This window comes from Notolepis coatsorum (genome assembly GCF_963971535.1).
Source record: "Notolepis coatsorum genome assembly, chromosome: 2".
NCBI lineage: Eukaryota > Metazoa > Chordata > Actinopteri > Aulopiformes > Paralepididae > Notolepis > Notolepis coatsorum.
In genome coordinates, this window is record NC_140166.1 from 205,202,868 (window position 1) to 205,223,642 (window position 20,775).

At 39.8% G+C, this 20,775-nt stretch overlaps 1 protein-coding gene across 1 annotated transcript in view; it reads right to left on the reverse strand.

The window, feature by feature from the left end:
- The window catches only part of rnf13 (ring finger protein 13), a 108,354-nt gene extending 88,442 nt beyond the window's left edge, over positions 1–19,912 (reverse strand). The window contains exons 1-2 of the mRNA XM_084338235.1: positions 19,752–19,912; positions 5,069–5,258 (exon numbers count right to left, since the gene is read on the reverse strand). Coding sequence (XP_084194361.1) covers positions 5,069–5,182 — 114 coding nt within the window. The 5' untranslated portion in view covers positions 5,183–5,258; positions 19,752–19,912. The remainder of the gene's footprint in view (positions 1–5,068; positions 5,259–19,751) is intronic.
- Between the last annotated feature and the right edge of the window lie 863 nt (positions 19,913–20,775).

Below are 20,775 nucleotides of genomic sequence, written 5' to 3' on the forward strand. Positions count from 1 at the left end.
TCAGCCCGCTTCTCTAGCGTGCATAAGTACACATATTCTCTCGATAATCTAGCGTTTATTTGAACGATTCATAAATCAGCCGGAAAATGACAACGTGTTGTGTGTATTACACTAAAGGGCGATTTTCACGGAATCTTTTTCTTTTTCTAGAAATTTCCAAAAACGTCAGTTTTTCAAAACGGTATAAAACGGAAATGTACCTATGAAAAAACAATCCGTTTCGTACATGTTGACTGCAAGCAAGTCATTGATAAGCGACAGGCGTATTAGACACATAGGCATAATATAGAATATAGAAATAGCTCTGCGAAAATCATGAAATATCGGAAAATCAGTCCCAAAACGCTGGCATTCAAGCGATAAATCGTGCGCCCCCTGCTGGCACTCAATGTGTTAAGAGGGGGGGTCGCTTATAAGCCCTTGGGCTTTTTGACCTTTCCTGCACATTTGAACTGTTCTGCTTTTACCTTTTCTTTTAAATTCCAGAATGCATGTTTGTAAGCGCAAATAACAATAAACAAACAAATAAACGAGAAGGGAGAGCGTGTTTGTATTAGGAGGGCTGCACGATTTGGTGAAAGAGTGCGATTACGATTATTGTGGACAATATTGCAATTGCGATATAATAAATAAATGGTGTCATGAGTCTACTTGCTTGGTTATCAACAAGGAAAATGCAGATTACTGATATATTTAATTTAAATGTTTATTTCTCAACTCAAACATACAAATGCATGTGCAATATTCATATTAAATTCATTCATATTAAAATAATAGGGCTGTCAATATTAACACAAAACATAATGCCCAAACATAACATATTGGACAGCATTAGGGCTGCAACGATTAGTTGTCGTCGATTATAAAAAAATCGTCGACGAGAAATTGTTGCGTCGATTAGTCATTAAAAAAAAATATATATATATATATATATATATATATTTTTTTTTTATTTTTTATTTTTTTTTGTGTACTACCTATCTTTGTGAGAGTGGCTTCTCAGGGTTCCAGACAACATCATAACATGATGATCCCATAGCAAATTTTGGACATTGAAAACATTGTTCCCCTGCAGGAGATGATGATCAGACTAGACACACAATACATTACACACGCACTCTTCTCACTCACACACAGCGATCAGAGTAAGACACACACATACACACTCCTCTCACTCACACACAGCAATCAGAGTAAGACACACACACATACACACTCCTCTCACTCACACACAGCGATCAGAGTAAGACACACACACATTCACACTCCTCTCTCTCACACACAGCGATCAGAGTAAGACACACACACATTCACACTCCTCTCACTCACACACAGCGATCAGAGTAAGACACACACACATACACAAATTACACAGTACACACCTCTCACTCACACAGCGATCAGAGTAAGACACACACAAATTACACAGTACACACACTCCTCTCACTCACACAGCGATCAGAGTAAGACACACACACATACACACACACACGGACTCCTCTCACACACAGCAAACAAAAGTTATTTAAAGTACACTTCCACTTTAATTTGTATTATTTAATTTATTTATCTTGTTATGAGTGATTGCTGTATTGTTCTTCAAATACATTTTCATTTAAAGTGGCTTAAAGATCCAAATTCAAATGTTTCATGAGTCATTATTTTAATTTGCTATGGGATCATCATGTTATGATGTTGTTGTTTGGTCCTGACAAGAGTCTCAAAGTCTGGGGTGATGGTAGACAAGCAACTCTGAGGTCATGCTCAATGTCCAATCTGTTCCTCTGCTCTGTCTTCAGCTGGACCAGAGCTGAGAAGCCACTTTCACAAAGATAGGTAATCAAAAAAAAAAAAAAATCATTTTTATTTTTATTTATTTTTACATTGGTTTTCGATTAGTCGACTAATCGAAAAAATAATCGGCAGATTAGTTGACTACCAAATTAGTCATTAGTTGCAGCCCTAGACAGCATCAAGGGATCTTTCTGGTACAATACTTGTGTAGAGAGGTGTCCAGTGACAAATTGAAAAATGATTGGGAACAGGAATTCAATACTGAAATCTCAGTTGGAAGGCAATTTTTTTAGGGCATTTCTGCTTTTTTGGATAGGACAGTTAGTGACAGGAAAGCGGGGGTAGAGAGAAGGAGATGATGCAACTAAACGTCCTAAGCCAGATACGGACCCAGGACGAACCCAGAACGCCAGAGACACTTGAGTACAATTCAAAGTAGTTTACAGACTCCATTATTCAAAGTCCAGGCTTCAAGCCATATATCCGTTTATATCAGTTTTGGTCCTGTCCAAAGTTCAATTCCTTTTAGACTGTATTTGATTATATATTCAAAGGCCTTTAATAAAACTCACCTTTAACAGCACCCATTACCGGCTTATCTTTGGATCAGTGGTAGTAAATCCTCCCATCAATAAACCTGAAGGGCCAAGCCATTTCCCTCAGTACACAGTTAAGGCAAAACAGAGGCTCTAGCCTTCTATCCCAGCAGTGGCTTAATGATCTGGGGAATATGCTTCATATGGACAGACTTTGCTATAAGGTAACACTTTAACACTTTAACTGCCACACACGAGATATCTCGGGTTTCCAATAGTTATGTTGAAAGCCACTCACGAGATTTCTCTGATTTTTAGCGATCTGAAATCATATTGCATCACGCGAGCCTACCCGAGTATACCCGAGCACCGCCGGCGATCATATGTGGAAAAAAGCGCCCCCTATCGTCTCCCAGATGACATAAGGGATTTTGGAATGGACTCAATGAAAATGGATGGGGAAAGAAAAAATCCGGTACTCCACATTTTCCAGTCCACTGATCCAGCCGGGGTTACCACAGTTCATTCTGGAGCCTCTCAGCCCCGCGGAATCATGTACTGCACTGTATACACGTTGGATCCATACACTTATCGATTTTTTCGAATGGTGATCAGGAATTGGAATATACCAGTTGGATACCATCTGATGTCAGGTAAGGAATCTATGTTATCAGTGTTAGGATAATCAGACTAATTTTGATGAAGATATAGGCTATTTTGTGAAATGGGCTCTTTCGGTTTCACTGGAAAAGTCCAAGAGGAAATGAACACGCCGATTATCGGTGCGCGGCGCGAATGTGCTTGCGTGCACGTATAATATTGATCATCTAGCGTTTATTTGAAAACGATTCATAAATAGGCCGACGAATATCGACGTTCTGGAATATTCCAGTAAAAGACGATTATCACAGAATGGTCTAGAATGAACTGTTTTTTATTTCAAAACGGGTGCTTTTCAAAATGCTCTGAAACGGAAATGAAGCGATAAAAAACCAATCTGCCTTGACAGCACTGACTGGAAAATAGTCTTTGATAAGCGACGGGCAGATTAGACACATAGCCATAATTTAAAACATAGATTAGGCGATATTAACGCTAACATTGAAGTGGATGGTGGCATCAAGGGGGTAAAAAGGAAAACCCGGCGTGGCACTCAAAGTGTTAACAGAAGCAGTATCTTCCTGGGAACATGGTGGCTATTTGATAATTGGACGGTTACCTGTGATAAGGCTCATGCTTAGTATGGCACCCCATGCACTTGAAAATATATATATATATTTTTTTATTGAATCTATATTGTAATATTGTATAAAAAATTTATTTATTTATTTTTAATATTATTTAATTAAATCATATACACAACAAGTAACAACTAGAGCTATCAATCGAATCGATTAAACTTGACAGCCCTAGGAAACAACACATAACAACACACATTATATTATTATTATTATTATTATTATTATTAATAAATTCCCCATTCATTATATATTAGTTAATAATAGTTAATGGGGGGTGTACTTCGGTAGAAAATAAAAATGAAACTGCTCACAACAAGGTCTGTGGATTATCCCGAGTAACCGGTCATGATTTCTGGAAAGGGATATTATTTTTGAGTGTTTTGAGCACCACAAGTGTCATTCAGCTCCATTGTATTGGCGTGGTGGCAGACATCTATATGGCAGACATAACGCTAATCTAGCTGCAGTCCAACGAAACAAACTTTTTACAGTAATGTTACTCCTCTCCAACTCTCTCTCACGCTTCCACTGTTGTCTTCCTGCAACAACTCACACCTTGCGGGATTTCTGTTTCAGTGTCATAAAAAGAGTACCTCTTGGCGCAGAGTAATCGAGGAATCGATTACCCTACTGTAGGTACCACCATTTTTAGATTAACCTCTTAAGACTTAAGCCCTAGCCATATTTTCAGAAAGTTCGCCTAAAAGTACATACCCAAGTAAATGGAAGATTGCTTCACTTCTACAAGTCCCATTTGCATGTTCTTGGTATCTAGCGACATCTATGGACATCAGGGAATGTATTCGCAGTGTCTGTATTGTAATCTTGTGTCTGTTACTATGCTTGAGTAAATTGTAATGAATCAAAAGGAGAATATAAATTATTAGTCTTTTTTTTTCGTCTTAGTTTTACAGTGAATAATAACATTGACCAAAAGTGGAAAATTTGCCACTGAGCTCATTCAGCACCTTGCTTTTTGTCTAGACGTTCACAGAAAGCATTTTTCACTTAAAATCATTGGTAAACAAACAATGCTGAAAATATACACTTTTACTGCTGTTTTGATAGGGTTAGGGTCTTTACTCTTGGCTACATCTTAAAAAGAAATATATTTGTGACGTGAAATAAATCTTGGCCCGGTAACGGGCCGATCGGGCTTAAGACGTTAAATATGTCTTAAAATTAGCATATTTTTTACAATATGTATATATTGTTGAGGACGCTATTGTAAAAATGCATACCTTTGCACGGATTCATAACGGTATACCTTGATATCCGGTGTACCTCCCAGCCCTAATATGAGTTTGTCCATATCGTTCAGCCCTAGTGTCCACTGTGTGTAAATGGTAAATGGTGCATTAATATGGTGCTTTTATCCAAAGCGCTTCACAGGACACTTTGAGATGCTGCCCAGGGGAAGCGGGAATCAAACCGGGAATCGACCTCTACCTTCTAAGCCACTGTCGCCCCTACAGCACGTGTGCGTGCAATACTCACGGCAGCAATGTCGGCCTCCACGGGCAGTAGGTTGAGGAAGGCAAAGAGCTGCACTGTGAAGATGGTGTAGATCTGTGTGGCTGACAGCATCAGCATGCCCAGGGACAGCAGCATCTTGGCATTCCTATACCACGCTCAGCCACTGTGCCACACACCGACCTGCAGAGACCCCTGTGAGCTCCCTTCACACCTGCAAGAGACAAGGATAAATTAAAACACTGCACAAACACACTGAAGAGGTAAACAATGCCCCCCAAAAGGAAAAGAGTCAATATGCAATATTAACATTTAATAAATACTTTTCAGCACAAGGTAGGTGTGCTCCACCCCCCCCCCCCCCCCCCCCCCCCCAAATCAAATTCTATGCCTTTTCCATGACTATCCCATGATATATAGAGGCTACAGTATGCCAGTATGCCCAAAATATCATATCACAATATTCTTTTTCGAGTTTTGACGGTATAACAGCATAGTGTAACTGAGGGGTACAATTCCCTGACTGTATTGAATAAGTATGGTATCATTAAACCACTACTGAGTTATGTACTTTACTACTGGCCATACAGTACACAGGTATATGTGATGAACACCCACACAATAACACGGCTTAACAAAGAAAGTCCTGTTTGGAATATTTATTAGAAGAGCATCAATATTATCTTACAGTATTGAGAATTAGAGTCGCGCTTGTAAGGCGAAGAATGTGCATGAATAGGTCAAGAGCGTAAGTCCATGAGCATATTACGAAGGGGATAATTAATACCACCTGTAGCATAAGAATTATATAAGGTACACTCGTAGGTCAGCTGGAGATACTAGGGGGGTTCCCTCCGGTTGTAAGCCAGCAGGGGAGAGAATTTGTCGGGAGCAAAAGTCTGGATCAACAAGGAATAAAGAGACTCCAGGTACAGGAGACGGTGCAATAATCCCTTGATCCGTAGACAAAGCAACAGCTATACTCCGGTATGCACTGCAGCATGGATGAAAGCTAGCCAGCCTCTGAGTCCTAGAGGCGGGCTCGACGGGGCTCCTCACAGGGTAAATCCCACACGGTAGTGGGGGTAGACGGTTCTCTGCTCCAGCAGCCACAGGACCAAAGCAATATAATCCAGCCGAAAAGGGCTCTGCATTCGTCGGTGTAGGTTATCCAGTGTACATATCCACACGGTTCTCGTCTAGGGCTCCTCGGATGGCGGCACAAGGTTAGGCCGCCCAGCCTGGATAAGCACACTAGCTCGGTACGATGAAACGTTGGTAGTGCTGGTCACTGTAGAACGGTAGCCGCACGATACACTATACATAATAGACTATTACTTAATAATAGAATAGGTCGAACTCGACGATACAGCGTTAAACTCTGACACTTTAGCTATCAATTCGCACGCGGTCTCAAGGCTCTATTTCGGGGCAAAACGGGCCCACTTCACAGCATGTTGTATCGTGGTGAAGGCTTCTGCTTTTAGTTACTAAGTGCATCTGTATCCACCTGCGCCGTATTTATACGTAAGGTGAATAATCTAGTACCAGCCTTATTTCTGTCTCGTATTACTGCGCAAACCTGGGCATGTTGAGACATGTCTTAGCGGTGACTTTGAACTAGACATTGGGGGGTATGGCCGTGGCGCCTAGGGGGTCGCTGTCCAATAGGAGAACGAATATTATGGTCTGGCCTGTACTAGGTAAAGGGATATTCCGTGTATATGTACAAAGAATATACAAGGGATATCAGACGATATACAAATACTATACAATATATCTCAAGTAATAAATATATATATTCGGTTTAATCTGACCCTTTGTAACACATAGTATAGAATATAGTTGGAATATTAGTATTCCAGTACAAATTACCATGTGATATGACATATTTGACATGACATATATGACATATTTTGCATGATCTTAGGCCTAACAAAAGAAATTGTTTGGTTCCTGTTGGTTGTCAGTTAAGGCCATGGGTAGGTAGGGAATTTATTTAATTTAATTTTTTCCCACGGCGACTATGGATAGGGAATTTCTTTATTTAATTAAAATGTTCACGACAACATGGGTGCATGTTTAGTTTAGTTTAGTTTATTCGGATCCCCATTAGCCATTGCCACAGGCATAGGCTACTATTACTGGGGTCCACACAAATCAATACAATACAATAAAATCAATACAATACAATTAATACAATACAATAAAACAATACAATACACCTCAATAACACCTACAAATATTATATAATAAAATATCTAAGTTCACCAATCACACATACCCATCTACTCAATCATGTTTCAAGGCATATATTTTCACTTAAAGCACAACAATACATCTCAATACAATATACAAATATATTAAAAATCTAAGTTCAACAATCACACATACCCATCTTCTCAATCACCCACTATGTTTACTTAACTGACAGTACCACTCTTTCTTATATGATTTTTAAGGTGTTTTTTAAATGTCTGTTTGTTTTCAACCCTAGTTAGTGCAGGTGGTAAGGAATTCCATGCAGTCATGGCTCTATACATCACAGTCATTTTCATTGCATTTGTTCTTGGCATCTTTACAGTACATCTTTCCATTGACACATGCCTGGTGGAGTAACTGTGTCTGTTGATTGTGAATTGTATCTCATCATATAGACAAGCAGGTTTTTTGTTCTTATATACATTTCTAAAAAACATTATGATATTTACATTTAGTCTTTGTTCTACCATTAACCATGACAGTTTTTCATGCATGCTTACTATGTTTGACCTTTTCCTACAATTCAGAGCAAGGCGCGCTGCTTTGTTCTGTGTCATTTGTAGTTTTCCCAGTTTTTCTCTTCCAGCACTTCCCCAGATCCCCGGACACTAGTAATCCAGATGTGAAAGGATCAGAGCCTGGACAACATGGATTACCGACTCCGGAGTTAGGAATTCTGCACATCTTCTAATTAAAGCCAGCCCTCTCCCCATCTTTTTTGTTATGTTATTTATATGCGTTGACCAGTTCAGATGACTGTCCAATGTTATACCTAGTAGCTTTGCTTCTTCTACCTGTTCAATTTCAGTTCCCCCCATCATTATTTTTAATTTTGGATTAGCAATTAGCATATGGTGTGAACCCATTAAAATACACTTTGTTTTTGCTATGTTTAAAACCATTCTATTCGCTCTAATCCACTCTTCTACTTTTTGTAGCTCTTTATTTAGTGCCACACCCAGATCTTCCACAGAGGAGGATGCCATGTACAGGGTTGTATCATCCGCATATATAGCCACCTTTGCTTGCTCTAAAATTAACGGCAAATCATTTGTATAAATGGTGAATAACAGAGGTCCAAGGCAGCTTCCCTGCGGAATTCCATACTTAACATTTTTGGCATGTACTCTGCCAGCATGTTTAATATCCATAATACTAAAGGTTTGACTAAGATTTTTATGAAACTTTATTGTAAAAAAATTATTAAAAAAAAACATTTAAAAAGAAATAAAAAATTTATTGGGTCGCACCTAAATCGGCAGGGTCGGTCGGCAACCGGAACCAAAACATTTATTTTGATAAGCCTTATCTCATCTTATCTACTGCCCAGCCGAACCCTCATTCTTCCTTTAGACTCAGAGAAATATGATATCATAATATTTTGGAGTTTTGTCAGTATAACAGTATTTGACTGTATAGTTTTCCATGTGATATGACATATTTGCATCATCATGGTCTTGTTTAATTTCATTCAAACTGGTGTATTCTATTACCTTTTAATACTGCTGCAAGGAATCTTTTTTGTATAACTTACAGTATTCAGTATACCTTCCAGCCCTAAGCTATAGCACAAATTCCATGGCCAAGATGTGTTGGTGTTAACACATTGTCCGCCATGCATTGTACCCATCCTTGGGCCCAGTCTGCCAGTGCTTAACCCTATGGAGATGTTTACCTTCTTTGCAGGGCTATAACTTTTTAAATATTATAGCTATATCGACATTACTATGGCCCATTCAACATCGGGTATCTATCGTTCCGGATGTGGGAACGTTATATTTTTTCATTCATACATTGTCGTGTTAATACCGTCGTGAATATAAGTATGTTTTTAAGGTTTTCTGCAGTAATTCCTAAAACGCGAGTTATAGGCCCTGACGCATATGATAAGATTATCGATTGGCGTTTCTTTCCTATACACGCTATATTAAAAAATTCAAATGTATATGATCGGTATACATTATGCTTCATCATGCGTGAAGGAAAGGGGGGGGGGGGGTCGTTTATAATTCCTTGATCGTCAGTAGCGTCTTTTTTTACTATGGGTTGATACGTTGATCAGATGGATTGCCGTGAAATGAATAAACAATCGGGCTGAAAATAACGTTAGTTCAGCCGATGAGACTGGAGGAAAAATATTCCAATTATTTGACGTAGATCTGCTAGATCCATTTTCCGTTTGTATGACGCAATAAACGCCGAAATCATATTGATTATTGTGTTTCGAAAGCGATCCCAATGCACTCGAGTGTGTATCTAGATCCACGCTACAAGATATTACTGCCGGAGGAATTTCCTCGATGCACCGAGCGCCACTTCCGGTTTGGCTTGGAGTGTAACTCGCCCGACATCCACCAGGCGGCGGTATTGAGGCGTTGCAATATCAGACAGGGTCCAGCTGCAGCAGCGGAGGGAGGCTGGATGAATTATGAATGCCATGGTGAAAAAATGAAATATTGATCCCAAAACGAGTTAACTCGTTTCTGGCGCACAACGCATGGCGGGCAATAACGAGTATACCGTACTTTTCGCACTATAAGCCGCACCTGACTATAAGCCGCAGCAGCTAAATTGAATGATGTGTACATATATAAGCCGCACTGGACTATAAGCCGCAGGTGTTTTAATGTTTAATTACCATATGTAATTAGCATTGGGACACAATGCTGTCGGACAAATAACAAGCATTAACTCATTTACAAGTTGTATTAAGTTTAGCAAATAAGGGAACAGATAAATAACATTTCAATGCAGTCAAAAAAGCAATATTTAGATGTTTACATTTTCGAGTTTGGTCACGTCGAGTCACATATAAGCCGCACCGTTATATAAGCCGCAGGGTAGAAAAATGGGGAAAAAAGCCGCGGCTTATAGTCCGAAAAGTACGGTACTTGTTTTTGGCATCCAATGTGTTAATGGTCAAATGTCACATTTAGTTGGACAGCTTCTTTGAATGTCCGAGCCAGGTCTTGTTTTTTTGGACATTCATTTTCCATAACTTTTCCAGGCCTGGAAAAACACCATTTTCTAATTCCACAACTATTCAACGTGTTCCATGATGATATGAACCCGGTAGGTGTGTTGAAATATCTATAGGTATTAGTAGCCTAATGATTATGTGTACCATCTGGCACCGTAATGGCAAAGCAAAATGTAGATGTATAGTGTTCTTATGTACCCCAGTTGCTATTGCATGTACATTGTGTTTTATTACACGTATGTACATCGATCATCCATAGCAACACTACTATCTACTATTTATTTGAGAAAATTCTATTTGTAAATCCGGATTTGTTTTGGCAGTCTGAGAGTTGTATGTTGAGTTCTTTTTTTGTGCAGATCTTCAGTTTTGCAGGATTTTTGGAGAAAGCATGGCACTTGAGACAAAACACACTATATCCTATATAACTGTATATGAATTCCTCTTGTTTCTTTGTTTACAGCTTACTTTCACTGGGGTATGTCTGAGAGTGTTGCATTTATTTATTTTACATTTATTTTGGATTTCATGGTGGGTTTTTTGTTCTTGATTTATTGTGATGTTTCTTCTTGACTTGTTTAAAGAAGACTTGTCCATGGGGACAAGTCTTTATAAATAAAACCCACCACAGAGGAAGTCAAAGTCAGACACCTATCTTCTGTTCTGCTCCTCATGATATGCAGAAGCCAAGGCGGATTTAAGATGCTGCAAATGAACAGTAAATGGGTCAATAATGTATAACTGGCCATGGTCATTCAGAACAACCAAATGAGCTGCATGGAACGACCTACTTCCGGTATTTAACCAAACTGTAATGTGACTGAGCTCAATTTATTTCAGATTTCTTCTAGTTCTGTTGGTGATTCCAAACCACGCCCACTGGCTTGTACTGAATGATTTGAATGATCTGAATTATTCATCATTAACCCAAATACAGTCTAGTTCAAACCAACAAGATAAAAGGACGAATTCAAAGACTAGATCTCCAACAAGAGCATGATTAAAATAGAAATGTGATTAAAATTAGGCTATTGCTCGGGTATGCGGAAGCAGTGTGGCTGATGACCCTATGAACTGAACTGAGTTTCCGAGACAGTCGAACAGTGTTGTCTAACTTGTCTTTAATCAAAAGCCTCCTTCATACTGTTCCCTCCATGTAGTCCAGAGGGCATCCAGTGAGCTGCTGCTAACCTTGAGAGAGAGACGGGTCCCGGCGGGGAGGAGAGACGGAGAGATTAAAAAAAAAAAAAAAAAAAAAAAAAAAACAGTGTGGAGGTCAGCATGCTCTGCTGCTCGGAGACGCTAGAAGACTACCACCAGTCCACACTGGAGGTGGTCTACATACCCCTGCCTATTGCAGGGCTGGGCGATAATCCAATGTCATTGGTTATTTTTATTTATGGTATCATTATTGAGATGAAGTTATGATAGAGACATAAGAGTATGATCATATCACTTCATATTACCCTGCACAGCAGTTCAATGCCATGAACACGAATTGCAGGATTTAATTCGAGAATGTCCCCAATAATGTTGGACAAAGTGATAGCCTACATTTTTATTCAATAAAACCTCAGACTCCGACCTCCGGTGCTCACTAGGCCAGAAAATGCTCTTGCCAAAAACTTTTAAAGTCCCCATGAAACGGCTATTTGATTCCACATATTTATGAGTTTCCTGTAAAAACAGGAAGCCATGGAGGGACTTGTCGTGGATATTGATATGGCATTTATAGTAGCCAATAGTGCTGAATGTGCATTACGGTCGGCCCATTAGCGCTAGCGAGCTAATGTTAGCAACATAGGTTAGCAACATTACTATCATGACTATCTGACAGGCAGACCACAGTATGTGCGCCTACAAGGCTGTGTGTCAGACAGACTGGTCAGCAACACCGGGGCCCCGCAGGGCGCAGAGGACAGTCCTCTCCCCCTTCCTCTTCACTGTCCACACCAATGACTTCCACTATCGGTCATAAAGGTTGGTGATGAGGAGGAATACCGGGCACTGGTGGTGGACTTCGTCACATGGTGTGAAAAGAACCACCTCCAGCTCAATGCGACGAAGCCCAAGGAACTGGCTGTGGATCTGGGGAGGAGGAGGAGTACACCGGTGACCCATGTCTCCATCAGGGGGGGTCGACGTGGACATGGTTGAGGATTATAAATACCTCGGAGTGCACAAAAAAAACTCAACGGGATAAAACACACCGAGGCACTCTACAAGAAGGGCCAGAGCCAACTCTACTTCCTCCAAAGGCTGAGATCATTCAACGTCTGTAAGGATGTTGAGGATGTTCTACGAGTCGGTGGTGGCGTGCACCTTCTTGTACGCTGTGACCTGCTGGGGCAGCGGACTGAGAGCGGGGGGGGGATACAAAAACGCTGGATAAGCTGGTCAGGAAGGCCAGTAACATGGTAGGGGTGGAGCTGGACTCTAGCGGTGGTGTCAGAGAGGAGGAGCCTTGCTAAGCTCCATGCCATCATGGACAACCCCTCCCACCCACTATACACAGACTTGGCCGATAGAAGCACGTTCAGTGTTAGACTCAAGACTCCCAAGATGCAACACTGAACATCACAGGAAGTCCTTCATACCAACAGCCATCAGACTGTAGAACGCCTCACTGTGCCAAACTGAGCACAGAGTAAATCCCTGTATATCTTCCTGTACATTTTACTATAGGTATACCTTCCTGGACATTTACATTTTACAGTACATTACTGTATATTTTCGGACTGCATATTTCAGAATTTTAGAATGTATATATACATATTTTAGAATGTATATCTCTGACTGTGTATTATTATTCCTATTTTATTCATATTCTTATTCCTATTCTTATTTTTGACTGTTGACAAACTAAATGTTCATTGTGAGCGATCTGTGGTGCTGAATTTCCCTAGCAAGCTAACATTTGTTCAATTTAGTTAAAGAGTGCTAGCTCAGTTACAATGTGCTGTAGATGTCATTCTAGAAAGCATTTAATTGGACGCAAAGTTTGTATACGCTGGATGACTCATCAACATGTTTTATGTTTTCCAGGAAATTTCAAACATCTATTTTGATTTCATGGGGCCTTTAAGTTAAGGCTATTATTGTAACGCACCTCCATGAACGGTGGCACTAGGTGTCATTATCACACCATGGTCCAGTTATCAGCAAGAGCAGTTTAAAATATCCCCTTCAGGTGTATAAAACCCTTAACAGAAATCCTATATTAAAAAATATTTTTTCCACCAAGTTTTTCAATAAACTGCTAAAAATGGCTTAGCAGCATCCGTACACCTTCTCCCTCATCTATCAATATGCAAATAGGCAAAAAGCACCCATTTATATGAATGGACTGCATTTATATAGCGCTCTTATCTAAAGCACTTTACAACGTATGCCTCACATTCACTCACACACCAACGGCGAAGGCAACCATGCAAGGTGCCAACCTGCTCGTCGGGAGATGTGTCTTGCTCAAGGACACCTCAACATGCTGCCAGGAGGAGCCAGATTTGAATGAGGGAACCTTCCTTCCCTCTACCTCCTGAGCCATTGTCGCTTTGATATTTACCATATTTTCCAAGTCGGCAGTTTATATGTTGTTGTTCAAATGTTTTTTTTTTTTTTACTTTATTTTTTAGCGTTTGTCGCTTTTCTGGTCAAGCATGACCGACAGATACAGGGTGAAACGGGATATAGAGCAGGGGAAGACATTCTGGCAAATGACGGCGGGTCCGGGAATCGAACTCGGAGTCCACTTGGACATGTTCTGCATTTGCAATAAAAATTATTGAAGTGAGATGAACAGTTATTTTTAAATGTGTGATCTAAAGATAAACAAAGGGTTTTAAAAGTGTTATATTTATCTTCTCTTATAGTACCAGAGAGAAGCTGAGGAGAATCAACCAGCAACAAAAGCTAAATTTGTTTAAAAAAAAGTATATATATATATATTTTTTTTTTTATATCGAAATGGTATCGAAGTATCGATACTTTTCATTTTTCAAGGTATCGTATCGAAGTCGAAATTCCAGTATTGTGACAACACTACAACAACATGGATGCATGTACTCTGCCAGCATGTTTAATATCCATAATACTAAAGGTTTGACTAAGATTTCTATGAAACTTTATTCTATAAAAAAAAAAAAAAAAAATGTAAACTCATAAAATATATTGGGTCGCACCTAAATCGGCAGGGTCGGTCGGCAATCGGAAACAAACCATTATTTTTGTTAGGCCTAGGGATGGGTACCGAATTCGGTACTTTTGAGGTACCGAACCGAAACACGTCGGTACTACCGATTATCGATTCAAGTGAGATACAGGGGGAAAAAATTAAAATAAAGAAATTACCATTTTTTTTTTTTTACCTTTTTTTTCATGTCAATGTTCACACGCACAATATATGCTTACCTAGGATTTGACTTGATTCAACAACAAAGCAGTCGGAGCAATGGCAAGCCGAAAACTGTCGAAATTGTAGTTATTTGAAGTTTGGATATTTTTTTCACGACTGAGGTAGGTAAATTAAATTTCTTGAGACTAAAGTACCGAAAAAAGGTACCGTTGGGTACCGGTATCGATTCACAGGTACCGGTACCGTATCGGTTCAAATGTGAAAGGTACCCATCCCTAGATAGCATGCACGATAATGCTGTATATACCATATATACTGTATGTATTTATGCTCACCGCATACCTGTCTGTATTTACCTACACATAGCTAGTACTTTTACATACCTGTAGATACTATATCTATATCTGTACATATCCTATTCTTACTAGTTACGCTGCTGGCCAGTATCACTACTACCATACTGTCTTTACTGTATCACTGTACAATAGAGCTGGCCCCCGAAGCCTGTTTTTGGGCTTCGAACTTCATTAAAAAAAAGTTTAATAAATATCCTCAAACTAAATCCTCAATTTGAATAAAGTAATTAATCTGATTAAATTTGTCTTTTCTTTTTATTAAATCAACTTTCTTTAATGAATATAACTAATCAGTTTTAATACTATAATATTAGTGTAGCCTAATCTTTATCTGCAACTGTGAAGAAAAACCCCATTGGTTTAAACAGAATGAATAGACACATAAATCACATTGCATGCGTGCACGACAAAGGATAATAGTGATGATCTAGCGTTGATTTCAGGAAGATTCGATAATCAGGCGAAAAATGACAATGTGTTTATTGAATTACACAAAAACGCTGTTTTCATGTATTTTCCTTGGAATTGCTCAGAAGCGGCCGGACTATGTTCATATTCAAAACGGTATAAAACGGAAATGTACGGATGAAAAAATAATCTGTTTTTTGCACGTTGACCAGAAGCAGCTCAATGAGACTCGACGGCGTTATTAGACCCATAGCTATACTATAAAATATAGGTTTAGCTCTACAAAGTACAACTACGTTTACATGGGGTTAATGGACGGCAAGGCCAGGTCACTTCCCGGAAGGGGCGTGGCACTCAATGTGTTAATTAAACATTTAAAATTCTAATGTTGATTTAGAATTCCAATGCCAACGTAACGAACGAAGGTCCGAACGTTCAAACGTTTGGGCTCAGCCCTACTGTACAATACATATTATGCTATGACTCTGTAAATACATCCGATTAGCACTACATTCAGTACAAATTTGTATATTTTGTACCCAGCATAATCACCTGTACATTGTATATTGCTGTTGCACTTTACTGTTACATTTGCACTCTGGTTAGATTACAAACATTATTTTCATTGTACTGTACTTGTGCTGTATGATGACAATACATTTGAATCTAATCTAAAACTCTTCCTTTAGACTCTGAGAGAGACGTATAGCTATGGGGGACTGGACTGCACACTTCTTTTAGGAAAACAACCAGAGAGAACTCAAACGAGTGAAGGAGGGAGATGTGGTCATCTTCATTATATTACTTGCTTGGACCATCATGAGGCTTGTCCTGCTGCAACACGCTCCGCTGCCTCCACTTAGGCTGAACGTTGCACAGCAAGGACTCTCCTCTCTAGCGGGCCAACAGCCATACGGACCAGCGTGAACGGCAGGCTTGAAAGTCCCAGCGTGTTAAGGGATAGAGAGAGGCACACAAAGGCCTTTAGACAGGGTTATGGGAGTTTTCAGAGCATGTGATCAGGGGCCAAGAGAAACCATGGACCATAGGCTAGCTAGTCTGCGCCTGTAGATTACTCTGAGCTGTGCCGTCAGGTGATGGGAGTTGGCTACGTGGAGTAAGGAAGAAACACTCCGTGTTTAGATTTGTTTTTGCTTGTCATGGAGGGAGTTTCCTAGGGGTGGTGGAAAAAATTGATAGGTAGTAGTATCACGATACTTTGCGTGGCGATACTGTATCGATACAGGGACGCCAAGTATCGATATTTAATTATTCATACAAATAAATAAAAAATATGACTGTAATACAAACAGTTCAGTTTGTCAGGTACATGCAACACAGATTACAGTGTTTACATCCGTCTGCTTGAGAAAATACCATGTTCTGCAATAAAAATGATTGAAGTGAGATGAACAGACTGAACTTTATTTTATTAGATAAAACATGTTGACAAAGTTTGACTTTGCAGTTGAAAAAAGGTAATAAATGAAATTTGATAAAATATATATATATATTTTTAGCAATACTCAGCGTATCGTGATATATTTAGTATCGTGATACTATCGTATCGTGACGCAAGTATCGTGATACTATCGTATCGTGAGGTCTTTGGCGATTACCACCCCTAGAGTTTCCCCCGTAAAAGCAATCTTTTATGGGTAATCAGGCTGGTTTTGTCACTCAGGTGAAGGTTGTCAGACCAAAACATTGGTGAAACTCAATAAAAGATCTGAGAAGCAAGAAGCAGTATGCGGACATGATCTCTTGATCATACAAATTAATTGGGTAATCGGGCTAAAAGCAACCGAATTCTGAAATTCTAGGCTACATGCCAGTCTTATGCAATCCACTATTATGTCCTCATTGACAGCGTCAGACAGATACCCTGGCCTAAATCTAATTCTGATATTTTTGTAGTGTTATGGAATGTGACTGACAATGCAGTCAATAGCCGGGCAAAAACTAAATCATCTGGTGCAATGTCTTAGCTTTAGGCTGCATTCAGCTCCTGCTACTAATATCTATCAAAACATGTCTGTAGAACAATACACTCTTGTTTGGAACTAAACCAAGTCATCTCATATTGTTGTCATTAATATCTGCACTCTTTCTTTCTAGTTGTGATATGCTCATTGTGATCGTATGCCAACTCCTCAAAAGGCTGTTCCTCCTTTCAGTATGCGGCAGCTGATAGCTGGGCCTGGAACACACTACAAAAAACCTTAAATATGGAAACGCTTATTTCAATTTGATTGTTTAACTAACCTGCCAATACAAATAAAGGTTTGATGATGATGATGATGATGATGATGGTAAGAAGAGAGTGAGACAGAATGGTTTAGTTTTCATGCAGAACTACCCATCTGATTTTATGCATTATAATGTCCTGATCTTCGCAGGCATAATGACTTGACTCAGATAAATAAATAAAATAATGGATCTCTATATAAGGAAACAACCTGGGGGGGGGGGGCGTGCTGGAGCTGCATGCTGTGTAGAGTAATTCACATGGGTCATTCATTAATCATTTTCATGGTCATAAAAAATTCCATCTTTTTGTACATCCATCGGAAATCTCACAGGTCCACATAATTTGATCCACTTCATCATTCAACCTTTAGGCTAGGCTAGGTTCACTACATGCCAGTGTCAACCACTCATTCTCCGCCACTGACTTTACGAGTAGTGCTGTAATCTTTTCTCCATCTCTCCCTCACCACTCAGTGAAGCCTCACATCTGCCTAAAAGGAGAAGACTTTCTTTTTTTTATCCACTTTTTCTCCCCATTTTCTATTTTTCTCCCATCCCAATTTCGTATTTCCAATTCTTCCCTCCCCTGTCTTGAACGTTGCTAGACTATGTCTCCCACTGGTCGGCTGTAGTGAGGATAGAAGCCTTGCATCACGTGTCCCCTCCGGTACACAAGGAGGCAGCCTGTCGCATCTTTTCACCGCAGCAGCGCAATCTCTCAGTGGCGAGGAGTAACGCGTGGGAGGCTCACGCTGCCCCCGATACTTCCTGTTTCCGCCGCACCGGCGTCACCCAACCGACCTGTAGGAGTCGCTGTCCACAACGTCCAATCCCCACCCACCGGCTTTGCCACCCTCTAACACTTGCCAATTGTGTTAGTATGACGGCTGGCCAAGCCGTTAGCAACGCAGAGAGCTGGGCTCGATACCAGCATCTCCTGCGTTAGTGGCGAGCGCCTTGCCCACTGCGCCACTCAGCCGCCTTAAAGGAGAAGACATCTTACATAACTCATAACCATGCTGTGCTAATGTCACTCGAGACATATCCTGTAACGAAGGCACACAGAGATGTCATAAGATTGTCATACATTAGTCACATTAAAAAGTAGCTTTGGAGGCTTGTGAGGCACTGGCCGAGGCATTAGTCCCCCAACTCTATAGTAACTTTGATTAAAATAGCGATGGCAAACTCTTTGAGACACCAAATGTCCAAAATGGTTTTGGCACTAGTAGCATGGCTATTGAAAATGCACCCAGAAAGTAGCTACTGTAAATTGAGTATTTATTTGGACACCCCTCCACATACTCAAAAAAAGAAAACATGTATATGATTATTGGGGAGGATATGTGATAGCACTGCACAGTGATACACATAGGGGAAATCCAAATAAGATAAATAATGGACCCAAAATAACATAAGCACCACGGAAAAGGAAGTGAAACTAACCAACACCACTCAAGGGGGGGGGGGTGCAAAAAAAAAATGCTGACAAACGTATCCCGTGGCCACGATCTGTTATTACGTTGTTGTTCATTGTGAACTAAATTATCCGATTTAACTGCATTGTTTTCTAAAGTGACGTTAGCCTATACCGTTTTCACGCTAAGACACAAGTAAACAAGACGAAAGTATTTCTCTGGTCTGCATCCCCTTAACAATTGTATGTATTGAGCTGTACTGTACCCATTCTTCAATCTGTTAAATAAAGTTTTCAATCAATCAATCACACTTTACTGATTAACGTTAGATAGCTTGCTATAATACAATGCAGGCTTCACACATGTAACTAGCGTTAGTTGCTAAATATAACACGACTCACTCAAACCCTATGGATTACTGTACGCAAATATCCGAACAAGCTGTTACTTCCTACAGTAGCTGTATTATTAGAAACTGGCCTGTAACGTTAGTAGGAATTAGACAAGCAAGCTAACGTTAGCCAGCTTGCTCACTACTGATACACATTATAACAACTAACGTTATCAACAATAAAACATTTGATATCTTCATATTTTAATAATAACATATAATAGTAGTGTGATGGTGCTAGGCTAAATAGCAGTAGCTAACGTTAAGCTAACAATCGTGGATCCTTACCTCTTCAGATCTGTCCGTAGTTTTATCTCGTTTTTAAAATGAACTTTTGATATGGACATACCAATAATTCACAGTACGTGTAGCGTATTGCATATGACAGCGATGATCATTCCGTTTATAAGAAGACAGGTCAGTGCGCCAGGATGTCAACAATAATCCTCTCGCTAGTTTTTTTTTCATGTGAGGGCGCACACTTCCGCCTACAGTACACGCCCCCCCCACCAAAACTCACATATCTGATTCGTACAAAATATCAATCAATCTGATATGCCGGAAGTATATCTAGACGTAAACATAGCCACGTGATGTTACAAACAACCATTTACCAGTTACATTAGACTCATACACTGTTTATTCACCTGCGGCTGCCGGTATATATCACAACACTAGTTAGTTTGGCAACATTTAGCGTTCGGAGAAATATTTTAGAGCAACACAGGGACAGGGATGGATATAAACAGGATACAACTGTCAAGTTCAACCCAAACGTTATGAGTCCAAAAAAGGTCATAGAGGACCCTTAATCGGTAGCGCCCTCTATGGTGAGTTTGTGAAATCCTCTTCTCGGAGGATTATTTTGACAGGATTTGCACAGTACAACCATCTATGAGTACAACCACTGACTGATTGATTGATTGGTTGATTGGTTGGTTGGTTGATTGATTGGTTAATTGATGTGAGTGTGTTTATTTGATAGACATTTTAAAAACAGTTAGCATTATGTCCTTGTGTACGGTTCTAAAACTAAATATCTAGGATAACACAATGAAGCTTGGACATTTGGTATTTCCATTGTGCTCCTTCAGTGGGTTGGATGTGAGCGATATCTAAAACTACATTCCAGCTGGATTAGTTAAATAGCCCATATTATAGCTACTACAATTTTGTGGTCTATTTACAAACATTTGCATGCACTAAGTTACATCTGTATAGGCTGCCTGATTGCTTTTACCAAACGGTTCGTGTTTCCGCATTCCCGTTTTGCGCTCTGATTGGTCACTGACGTTTCTGGTCATGTGACATG